Source organism: Haliotis rufescens, unplaced genomic scaffold, assembly GCF_023055435.1.
Source record: "Haliotis rufescens isolate VD_foot unplaced genomic scaffold, xgHalRufe1.0.p SCAF_4, whole genome shotgun sequence".
Classification (NCBI taxonomy): Eukaryota; Metazoa; Mollusca; class Gastropoda; order Lepetellida; family Haliotidae; genus Haliotis; species Haliotis rufescens.
In genome coordinates, this window is record NW_025964112.1 from 46,550,282 (window position 1) to 46,562,725 (window position 12,444).

The 12,444-nt window shown below is 43.2% G+C and overlaps 1 protein-coding gene across 1 annotated transcript; it reads right to left on the bottom strand.

Moving 5' to 3' along the window:
* Nucleotides 1–5,189: 5,189 nt before the first annotated feature.
* Nucleotides 5,190–9,886, bottom strand: LOC125372271 (cell wall protein DAN4-like). The gene is made up of 4 exons (XM_048381584.1): nucleotides 9,086–9,886; nucleotides 8,342–8,425; nucleotides 7,745–8,092; nucleotides 5,190–5,300 (listed from the first exon to the last, which is right to left on the bottom strand). Exons 1-4 carry the CDS (start codon nucleotides 9,884–9,886, stop codon nucleotides 5,190–5,192), a joined length of 1,344 nt encoding a protein of 447 aa, XP_048237541.1.
* Between the last annotated feature and the right edge of the window lie 2,558 nt (nucleotides 9,887–12,444).

Here is a 12,444-nt window from a genome sequence, read left to right on the forward strand (position 1 = left end):
GTGCTTTCATCACGTGTGGTTATACCCTGCAGACGAACGCATTTATACAGCTAGCATGCACGTGCAGTTTATGCAATTGGCGGGAAACCTGTTTCACCATTTTTCTGTCACCGCACGAGCGCCGTCAAAGGTGGCGCGTTCGGGTGAGGTGTTTTTTTGTACCTGTTCCCGGGCAGTCATATTCTCAATACCCACTTTCCACTAGTTATCGCTGTTTTTAGGAAAATTACAAATTGCCAACCTATACTTTCTTTTTGCCGCTTAGGTTATTACGACGACATTCCAACATAAAATTCACCGTAGTTAAAAAATGATGACGCATATACAACTTCAACGTTGAGAGAAAATGCGTGTTGCTTGACGCAGCATCAGCAACATTCAGTATGTTGTGCTGTCATTGGAGATGGGTTTTTGAGAATGGTAATGGGAATGAAAACACATGAATTAATATAATTATATGCAGTGTACGAACGAAACCTTAGACATGATCACTGCCAAGTATAGAGAACGCATGACACAACATTCTGTCAACGCGATTCTTACTAACATGACCCTCACAAACACTGTCTACACGAACACAACAGGATGTCCCCTTTTAGAGTTGAATTTGGTCGCGTCGAGACACCCTCACTTTGTCGAATCGTAATTATATAGATTAATCCTCATGACGTCAGCAAATACACTGCAAATGGTCCCTAATAGCATTCTCAAAACGTACGGTTAAGTCCTGTTAAACTGATATTTCCACATATACATATTCGATGTTCAGGGTTGTGCCCCTTTGGCGTGCCAGAATGCAAAGATATCGGGTTCATTACCAGCTTAACCCTTAATAGGTTTCTTGGTACAGCGTCAGCTCATCAAGCCGAAGACCCGGTTCGAATCACCACATGGGTACAATCTGTGAAGCCCGTTTCTGGTGTCCTCCGCCGTGATATTGCTGGAATATTGCTAAAATCGGCGTAAAACCATTCTCACTCACTCACCTACTCCAATTTAAGGTTTAATGTTGAAATAATGGTATCAGCTTCATCTGAAACTACCCGTGAAGATCCATGTTAGAATAGGTCTTCAGCAACCCATGCTTGCCGTAAATGGCACATGAGCTTGTGGGCGTCCACCGTGACACTACATTAAGACGGGGGTGGGGGTGGGGGTTGGGGGGGGAGGGGGGGGGGGGGGGGGGTAGCTTGGTACATGCAGATGAGGACGAGGACATTTTCCTCATTGGCGGTTAATAGTGTCCTGCATGGCCACAGGACGGAACCCGGTATCTGATATCGGTGTCAGCAAGTTCGTCTAAGAACATGTCTCTGGGTTGACCTATGTGAGGTAAATAAGTACCAGTTATTTCCAAGGTTGGGCATTCTTGTGCTACTGTGCTGACATATATAGTTGGCGTTAATGGTTGTCAAACTATTTCAAAGTGAAGGCCACGTGTTGATTGTGAAATACCACCTTACAGAAACACTAAGGCAAACTGTGTTGAAACATTTACATTTTTGAACTGAAAAGGTCTTTCTTGTGTAGTGTGTTTGTTGTTTAACGCCTCACTCAGCTATATGACGGTGGCCTGTGGATAATCGCGTATGGACCAGATAGGCCAGTGATTGATATTGTGAGTAACGATCCACGCCGTCGGGCTATGATGACACGCTATCAACCAAGTCACCGAACCTGACCACCTGATCCATTAGCATGGTTTTACGCCGCATTTATCAATATTCCAGCAATATCACGGCAGGGGACGCCAGAAATGGCCTTCACACATTGTACCTGGCTTTTCCGCGTGACGAGCGAACGCATAAACCACTAGGCTACCCGACCGCCCCTTGTTTTGCAGTAGCAAGTTGTGATAAAGTGTGTGAATTGTGTCATGTGTCCTCCAGATTTCACTGCATATTGCCACTGTGTTGATGATTATGATCCTAAAGAGGGACGTGGGTGGCCCAATCGTAGCCCAGCAATTCACTTTGTAAACTTACGGCCCTTGGGCGTGCCCGAAGCCCACGATCGTGAGTTCGAATCCCAAATTCTCCCAAATTATTTGTCTAGGTTTGTCAGCACCATGTCCGTTATATTAGGTTTCAGCCCTGTGGAAAACGTCGACAACATGCACACTATGTGCTTTCCACCAACATCAGCTAACACACCTAATGCAATTAAAATAATTTTCGAGGCGGCGTTTAAACAAACTCCCTATTGTCATCATCCAGCGTACGCGTTGACAAAAACTTTCAGAAAAGTTTTGTTATCCAGTGATATTTCGTATTCATGTCAATGTCTGGAATTTGTTTGGATGGAAACAAAGTACTGATATACTGATAAGCACAATAATCATTTAAGTAATTCATGTAATCATATTCGAAAACGTTCATCGAAAGTGTGTTTTATCAACCTAAATTTTGATATGTCATCAGTATGAGGGTGTGATGAAAGACAATCAACCCCGTGTGGAATCCGAGTTAGAATTGGTCCACAGCACCCTATGCTGGTTGTAAGAGGCGACCAAGTGGATCAGGTGGTCAGACTAAATTTTTTTATTGCGAATCGCACACCAAAACTGTGGCTTGATGCTCACAATATCAGCCACTAGATTATCTTTTTCCACACACGATTTTTTATGGTCGTCGTCATACAGCTAGCCCCACGCTGAGTTCATCGTTTGACAACAAACAAACAAACAAACAAACAAAGTAATCACATTTGAGGATTGTATAATGTTGATGGACACTGCACACAACACAATGAGAACATATTTCCAACGTTTAAAACGCATCAGCGCGAATGCGTCAGCCATGGAGCAATCTTTCAACGTTTGTGATAAAAAGAAGGGGGCTAGAAGACAACCCTGTCGTACACAACATGATGGAAGGGATAATGAGGTACGTATTAACAGACACTTTGTTTTTATCTTCGGTATTTTGTCTCTTGTGCTTACTATCGTCCATCAGGACACATATTCCTGTCATTTAACAAAAACGCCTGACCTTAATACGTATAATTCGTCTTAATTGTACATTTACAACACGAGCTGGGTCCGTGATGCAAGCGGGAAGCAAGTGTCAGTCATGCATGCCTTGTATCATATCCATCTGAGGTTTGTAAACGGAGAAGAGTTGTTGGTTTCAACGATTCGCTCATTCATGCCTGTCATGCGGTTACAAGTATCCAGCTATAAGAATAGACCAACAGTATAGCCTTTGACTATGACACTTCATTCGTAAAACAACAAATTATTGACTCACCAGACAGAAACACGTTTGAGAAGTTGCAGATGATATGTTAGCATAGGTTACAAAATTAATTAATGAGAAACAAAATATTAAAATAAATGTTTTTTTTAGATCAGTCATGTGTATTGTTCGAAAACTAATTCACGGAGGAATTTAACGTGTCACGATAGAATCATTTTTTCGGAGTTATTGATGATAAAACGGTGGCATCTCTTTGGCTAAGACATCAACTGTTGATACAATTTTTGAAAGCAGTTCTTTGACCAGTTTTGTGATATATGGCTTCAGGCTACAAATTCCATAACGAGCATTAGCATTTCCTCTTCAGTTATTCCAATTACAAAACATGCCCACTTTAGCATCAATATGTCACCATAGTTCCAACTCTGTAACTTCTTTAATTAGGTTCGCTACTTGTCAGATATTTCATGCAACTTTTAGCCAAACATGTGACTTTTCGTCGTACGTTTGATTGAACATATGCATCATTGCTTCACTTTTCATGAAAAAAGACATCACCACGATCATGAATAATTTGTATAATGCTTCATTAGCAAACGGGTCCTTAACATTGTCAATACCCACGGGACGTTACGACCCAATACTACCAATAAACGTGAAAGCTGTTATACTAAGGGGCATCGAAACTTTATTGATTGTATGTCTACTCGAAATGAGAGCTCATAAACCTAATGACTTATATTTTTACCTGTAACAAGGTTATTAGTATCGGGTAGGTCCTGGTCTATTTCAAGATGAATACATCTCAGTGCATTTGAATAAAATGTGTTTTTTCTTCTTCTTCAACTTTGTACAAATTTTAAACAAGCCTTTATTCTGGTGTGTAATAATGAAAGTACTGGGATATATGCAGACAAACATGTACCATAATAAAGTACCGGACAAAAGAAAGTATACACCATGTTTGATGGTGGGTATAACAAAATACAAGAAATGGTTAATCGATGGTAATGTATTTGATACGGGTATCCTACCTGTGTTCGGACCTAACGTTTGCAGTGTTTCGGAGACTGTTTTCAACCTTGTAACGTTTATTTTGGGCAAATATAATTTTTGAAGTGAATAATCTTTTCCCAGGCAGTTGAATGACGCTAAAAAGACCCTCCTTGTGACTATGAGGACAACGTTGCGTATCGCTGTGCTGTTTTGCTTTCCCTTGGTATAAGACTTCTCTGGTGTAAGGTTCGAATTTCGGATCTTTTGTTGTCACCACTATAAACTTTCTCATGTGTTTCTCAAAACTTGGAAACATCTCCTTCTATCCTCTTCTCCTCTGGTATTTCCGACATCAATATTTGTTATGTGATCTGCCATGATATGAACCATGTCCTGAAAATGTCTTAACAATGTCTTGAAAGAACGAGGTAGGGTAATAGCACATGATCTGCAAAAAATAAGAAATGATCCCATGAAAGAGATTTGGTTTTGTTCATAGCAGCGCGTGTATGTTGTGGACTAAATTACGTTTGTAACGAACATGCTTCTAACGAACTGACGGATATAACGAACTTATTTTTAGTCCTGGCGAATTGCTGTATATATGTTGATAACGAACTACGGTTATAAGGAACTAAAATTAGTGGTCCCTTTGAGTTCGTTATAACCGTAGTTTACTGTACAACAAAACTAGATGAAGAGTAAGGCTAAAGTGCTGATTTGGAGGCATTATAGAGTTTTGATTTTAACATGAGTACGTCTTTGTACCAACCTCATTTTAACAGGAGATGTAGATAAAGACAGTAAACATATATGGTTAAAGTCATATCCAGTAACGGACGTACACACAGTTAGAATATCACTTGACCATTTTCCCTCCATTTGTCCACATTTATGTCCTTGCTTATGTCAGAAGAACGAAACATGCAAGTTTAGGAAAGACAAAGTGATACCTGTAAACCCACGTGGTGCTGAGTACAGCTCACAGGCCACATATCAGGTGACGTTTGCAACGCTGGTCGCGGAGAGTAGGTGGATGGGTGACCGTGTTCGACCCCTTGGCCCCTGAGAGTTTCTTGTTCTCAGTTTCACTTCTTCCGCTCCACTCTAAAGCACATGTAGCAAATGTGGTGTCTCCTTTAGCAAGTCACTTTGTTGGAAACATGCCAGCAGTGAATGGGTACCCCGTAGGATGAGATGGTAATGCGACTGTTAAACTAACGACTAACAGGCAGCTTGTGTTTATCCCCATGACATTAAAATTTGACATTTCCATTGTGCAAAAAAGGACCCTGATTCTTCCTCGTCTGTTAATTGTTGTTGCATTATTTGCTTCGTATAACGTTATTTATTGTTATTTTCCTGCCTGGTGTATATTGCCTTGTTTCAAACCAAAAACTTACCAAGTTCTTCATATACGCGTAATTTTGTCCACAGAAAGACAATGACTTTTGTGAAACACGAACTCAACTAATCACTCCTCACAGCAAGCCGTAAAATATAGAATATCAAGATGATTTTAAAAACATGTCAACCCGCTCCGCGAGTAACATCTACAGGGGACCATTTGTTATGCTACACGTCGAATGACAAATGACAAAACTGAATGCTCCCGTCCCCTCCTTCTCCCCAAGCTCCTGACATCGTTCTCATCGTATCGGCGTCTTACCAGACGCTCGCCATGATATGTCAGTGTCGCGATATCGAAAGCTCCATGGGGATTCTCAACTTCCTTTGTGCGACTTTTCTATCAATATTTGTCGGGTAATTGATTCACCGAACCCCATGGTTCAATGCGTCATCGAAGGGAGTCCTCTGTTCAAAAGCCTGATTTTGTTTGAAACGCGGATAATAACGCTAATGAGTGCACAGGTGTAGTCTTGTGGTGGCTAGAAAACACCTGTATACGAGTACAACGTCCTGTCAAGACTCTTCCTCTGGTTCCCAACCGGAACGCAGGTAAATCTACAAAGAGTCGAGTACACCTGGGGTAGAGTCTCCTTGGACGATTTATTTTTTTAAGTTAATCACGTTTTGGTGTATCCTGTTTTTCGTTTTATTAATGTTTAACCTGTTTTCTTTTTCATTATGACAATAAACAACATAACTATCAGTACACATTAAATACGCCATTCATTATAACCGTGGTTTCCGTGATGTGTTATAATATTACGGAGATAAACAAGGAATAAGAGACAGCGGCTATCAAGTCACATCCTTGAATGTTACATAAATGTGGTCCTATTAGTGACGTCATGTAGGAGATGGGATTCTTGAAGTGGTCCTTCTGGGATTTTTGGAATAACAACTGAAAAAGGTCGTAGATTTGATGCGTATGCTAAAAAAGGATGTTGCACAATAGCAACCGTGGTTTTACATTTAGTGACGGCCGTGGCAGATGTAGTAACAGTCGTGGTAGTTGAAGCAACCATTGGGGTAGTTGGAGTAACATTCGTGGTATATGTAACAGTCCTGGTAGTTGTAGTAACAGTCGTGGTAGATGTAGCAACCGTCGTGATAGATGTAGTAACAGTCGTGATAGTTGTAGCAACAATCGTGATAGATGTAGTAACGGTCGTGGTAGTTGTAGCAACCGTCGTGATAGATGTAGTAACAGTCGTGGTAGATGTAGTAACAGCCGTGTTAGTTGTAGCAACGGTCGTGGTAGATGTAGTAACAGTCGTGGAAGTTGAAGCAACCATTGGGGTAGTTGGAGTAACATTTGTGGTATATGTAACAGTCCTGGTAGTTGTAGCAACAGTCGTGATAGATGTAGCAACCGTCGTGGTAGATGTAGCAACAGCCGTGGTAGATGTAGTAACAGTCGTGGTAGATGTAGTAACGGTCGTGGTAGTTGTAGTAACAGTCGTGGTAGATGTAGTAACAGTCGTGGTAGATGTAGCAACAGTCGTGGTAGATGTAGTAACAGTCGTGGTAGTTGTAGTAACAGTCGTGGTAGATGTAGCAACAGTCGTGGTAGATGTAGCAACAGTCGTGGTAGATGTAGTAACAGTCGTGGTAGATGTAGTAACAGTCGTGGTAGATGTAGTAACAGTCGTGGTAGATGTAGCAACAGTCGTGGTAGATGTAGCAACAGTCGTGGTAGATGTAGCAACGGTCGTGGTAGATGTAGTAACAGTCGTGGTAGATGTAGCAACGGTCGTGGTAGATGTAGTAACAGTCGTGGAAGTTGAAGCAACCATTGGGGTAGTTGGAGTAACATTTGTGGTATATGTAACAGTCCTGGTAGTTGTAGCAACAGTCGTGATAGATGTAGCAACCGTCGTGGTAGATGTAGCAACAGTCGTGGTAGATGTAGTAACAGTCGTGGTAGATGTAGCAACAGTCGTGGTAGATGTAGCAACAGTCGTGGTAGATGTAGTAACAGTCGTGGTAGATGTAGTAACAGCCGTGTTAGTTGTAGCAACGGTCGTGGTAGATGTAGTAACAGTCGTGGAAGTTGAAGCAACCATTGGGGTAGTTGGAGTAACATTTGTGGTATATGTAACAGTCCTGGTAGTTGTAGCAACAGTCGTGATAGATGTAGCAACCGTCGTGGTAGATGTAGCAACAGCCGTGGTAGATGTAGTAACAGTCGTGGTAGATGTAGTAACGGTCGTGGTAGTTGTAGTAACAGTCGTGGTAGATGTAGTAACAGTCGTGGTAGATGTAGCAACAGTCGTGGTAGATGTAGTAACAGTCGTGGTAGTTGTAGTAACAGTCGTGGTAGATGTAGCAACAGTCGTGGTAGATGTAGCAACAGTCGTGGTAGATGTAGTAACGGTCGTGGTAGATGTAGTAACAGTCGTGGTAGATGTAGTAACAGTCGTGGTAGATGTAGCAACAGTCGTGGTAGATGTAGCAACAGTCGTGGTAGATGTAGCAACGGTCGTGGTAGATGTAGTAACAGTCGTGGTAGATGTAGCAACGGTCGTGGTAGATGTAGTAACAGTCGTGGAAGTTGAAGCAACCATTGGGGTAGTTGGAGTAACATTTGTGGTATATGTAACAGTCCTGGTAGTTGTAGCAACAGTCGTGATAGATGTAGCAACCGTCGTGGTAGATGTAGCAACAGTCGTGGTAGATGTAGTAACAGTCGTGGTAGATGTAGCAACAGTCGTGGTAGATGTAGTAACAGTCGTGGTAGATGTAGTAACAGTCGTGGTAGATGTAGTAACAGTCGTGGTAGATGTAGCAACAGTCGTGGTAGATGTAGCAACAGTCGTGGTAGATGTAGTAACAGTCGTGGTAGATGTAGCAACAGTCGTGGTAGATGTAGCAACAGTCGTGGTAGATGTAGTAACTTCCGTGGTAGTTGTAGCAACCGTCGTGATAGATGTAGCAACAGTCGTGGTAGATGTAGCAACAGTCCTGGTAGTTGTAGTAACAGTCGTGGTAGTTGTAGCAACCGTCGTGATAGATGTAGTTACAGTCGTGAGGGTTGTAGCAACAGTCGTGATAGATGTAGTAACAGTCGTTGTAGTTGTAGCAACCGTCGTGATAGATGTAGTAACAGTCGTGGTAGTTGTAGCAACCGTCGTGATAGATGTAGTTACAGTCGTGAGGGTTGTAGCGACAGTCGTTGTAGTTGTAGCAACAGTCGTGATAGATGTAGTTAAAGTCGGGGTAGTTGTAGCAACAGTCGTGGTAGTTGTAGCAACCGTCGTGATAGATGTAGTAACAGTCGGGGTAGTTGTAGCAACAGTCGTCGTAGATGTAGAAACGGTCGTGGAAGTTGTAGCAACGGTCGTGGTAGTTGTAGCAACAGTCGTGGTAGTTGTAGCAACAGTCGTGGTAGATGTAGTAACTTCCGTGGTAGATGTAGCAACAGTCGTGGTAGATGTAGTAACGGTCGTGGTAGTTGTAGCAACATTCGTGGTAGATGTAGTAACAGTCGTGGCAGTTGTAGCAACAGTCGTGATAGATGTAGTAACAGTCGTGGTAGTTGTAGCAACCGTCGTGATAGATGTAGCAACCGTCGTGGTAGTTGTAGTAACAGCCGTGTTAGATGTAGCAACAGTCGTGGTAGATGTAGTAACAGTCGTGGTAGATGCAGAAATAGTCGTGGTAGTTGTAGCAACAGTCGTGGTAGTTGTAGCAACAGTCGTGGTAGATGTAGTAACGGTCGTGGTAGTTGTAGCAACAGTCGTGGTAGTTGTAGCAACCGTCGTGGCAGATGTAGTAACAGTCGTGGTAGTTGTAGCAACAGTCGTGGTAGTTGTAGCAACAGTCGTGGTAGTTGTAGCAACAGTCGTGGTAGTTTTAGCAACAGTCGTGGTAGATGTAGCAACAGTCGTGGTAGATGTAGTTACAGTCGTGGTAGATGTAGTAACAGTCGTGGTAGATGTAGTAACAGTCGTGGTAGATGCAGAAACAGTCGTGGTAGTTGTAGCAACCGTCGTGATAGATGTAGTAACAGTCGTGGTAGTTGTAGCAACAGTCGTGGTAGATGTAGCAACAGTCGTGGTAGATGTAGTAACAGTCGTGGTAGTTGTAGCAACCGTCGTGATAGATGTAGTAACAGTCGTGGTAGATGTAGTAACAGCCGTGTTAGTTGTAGCAACAGTCGTGGTAGTTGTAGCAACAGTCGTGGTAGATGTAGTAACAGTCGTGGTAGATGTAGTAACAGCCGTGTTAGTTGTAGCAACAGTCGTGGTAGATGTAGTAACAGTCGTGGAAGTTGAAGCAACCATTGGGGTAGTTGGAGTAACATTCGTGGTATATGTAACAGTCCTGGTAGTTGTAGCAACAGTCGTGATAGATGTAGCAACCGTCGTGGTAGATGTAGCAACAGTCGTGGTAGTTGTAGCAACAGTCGTGGTAGATGTAGTAACGGTCGTGGTAGTTGTAGCAACAGTCGTTGTAGTTGTAGTAACAGTCGTGGTAGATGTAGTAACAGCCGAATAAGTTGTAGCAACAGTCGTGGTAGATGTAGTAACAGTCGGGGTAGTTGTAGCAACAGTCGTGGTAGATGTAGTAACGGTCGTGGTAGTTGTAGCAACGGTCGTGGTAGATGTAGTAACAGTCGTGGTAGTTGTAGCAACCGTCGTGGTAGATGTAGTAACAGTCGGGGTAGTTGTAGCAACAGTCGTGGTAGATGTAGTAACGGTCGTGGTAGTTGTAGCAACGGTCGTGGTAGTTGTAGCAACAGTCGTGGTAGTTGTAGCAACAGTCGTGATAGATGTAGTAACAGTCGTGGTAGTTGTAGCAACCGTCGTGATAGATGAAGTTACAGTCGTGAGGGTTGTAGCAACAGTCGTTGTAGTTGTAGCAACAGTCGTGATAGATGTAGTTAAAGTCGTTGTAGTTGTAGCAACAGTCGTGGTAGTTGTAGCAACCGTCGTGGTAGATGTAGTAACAGTCGGGGTAGTTGTAGCAACAGTCGTGGTAGATGTAGTAACGGTCGTGGTAGTTGTAGCAACGGTCGTGGTAGTTGTAGCAACAGTCGTGGTAGTTGTAGCAACAGTCGTGGTAGATGTAGTAACAGTCGTGGTAGTTGTAGCAACCGTCGTGATAGATGTAGTTACAGTCGTGAGGGTTGTAGCAACAGTCGTTGTAGTTGTAGCAACAGTCGTGATAGATGTAGTTAAAGTCGTTGTAGTTGTAGCAACAGTCGTGGTAGTTGTAGCAACCGTCGTGGTAGATGTAGTAACAGTCGGGGTAGTTGTAGCAACAGTCGTGGTAGATGTAGTAACGGTCGTGGTAGTTGTAGCAACGGTCGTGGTAGTTGGAGCAACAGTCGTGGTAGTTGTAGCAACAGTCGTGGTAGATGTAGTAACATCCGTGGTAGTTGTAGCAACAGTCGTGATAGATGTAGTAACAGTCGTGGTAGATGTAGTAACAGTCGTGGTAGTTGTAGCAACAGTCGTGGTAGTTGTAGCAACAGTCGTGGTAGTTGTAGCAACAGTCGTGGTAGATGTAGTAACAGCCGTGGTAGATGCAGAAACAGTCGTGGTAGTTGTAGCAACAGTCGTGGTAGATGTAGTAACAGTCGGGGTAGTTGTAGCAACAGTCGTGGTAGATGTAGTAACGGTCGTGGTAGTTGTAGCAACGGTTGTGGTAGATGTAGCAACAGTCCTGGTAGTTGTAGCAACAGTCCTGGTAGTTGTAGCAACAGTCGGGATAGTCGCAGCAACAGTCGTGGTAGATGTAGTAACAGTCGTGGTAGTTGTAGCAACGGTCGTGGTAGATGTAGTAACAGTCGTGGTAGTTGTAGCAACAGTCGTGGTATCTGAAGTAGAACATTCGTCGTAGTTGTTACTATTCAAGTAGGCACTGAAGCAACCGTGGTAGAGCCATTCAAAGTAGGTGCAGAACAATTACGGTAATGAAACACCTGCCTTGATATCGTAATGGATGAACGTATGATATAAACAATAACGTGTTGCACTGTCTTGTTATCGCCACTGTCTCGGACAGCTTGTTCATCATGAGCCACGTAGAGATTCCGGAAGTCGTGTTGTCGAATCTGAGATTCGACATTAAAATATAATCCTTGGCCAGCCAGTATCATACTTGATTTTGTTTGTTTCTTGTTTAACGCCACACTCAGCAATATTCTAGCTATATGACGGCGGTCTGTAAATAATCAAGTCTGGACCAGACAATCCAGTGGTTGACATCATGAACATCGATCCACGCAATTGGGATCGGTGACATGCATCAACCAAGTCAGAGAGCCTGACCACCCGATCCCGTTAGTCGCCTGTTACAACAAGCATAGTCGCCTTTTACGGCAAGCATGGGTTGCTGAAGACCTCTTCTACCCTGGATCTTCACGGGTCATCGAAGCTGACGAACCGTGCTGTAATTGAAATATACAACTCTACTTTTGATAAGGTTATTTTCATTTTTGTCTTTCCGTCTAACCTATATGATTATCCATATCATGGTATGTTATTTCCAGTGGTTTTACTTACTCACCCTTTCACTCACTTGTTTGTTTTGTGGTCAACATGTAGGACCGCCTCCGTGGTCTAGTGGTAGAGCGTCCGCCCGGAGAGCGGAAGGTCCGGGGTTCGATCCCCGGCCGCGTGAGACCAAAAGACGTTAAAAGATGGTACTTGTTGTTACCCTGTCTGGCGCTCGGTATTAAGGGGTTAAAACAAGGACTGGTCGGCTCGGAGTCAGTATACTGTGTCTGAGTGGTGTATCCATGTTAAACTGCGGCATGTTATCTCAGTGTGCTAGCACTATAAATCGGCATCAGTCCGGACTAGTACAAGCAGCCACACACACACACACACACGTG

Coding starts and splice junctions, on each gene's coding strand:
- LOC125372271 (XM_048381584.1), bottom strand. CDS start 9,886: ATGGTTGCTTCAACTTCCACGACTGTTACTACATCTACCACGACTGTT. Junction 8,093..8,341: donor CTACCACGACTGTTACTACA/TCTACCACGACT, acceptor ACTGTTACTACA/TCTACCACGACCGTTGCTAC. Junction 5,301..7,744: donor TTGCTACATCTACCACGACG/GTTGCTACATCT, acceptor CATGTGCTTTAG/AGTGGAGCGGAAGAAGTGAA.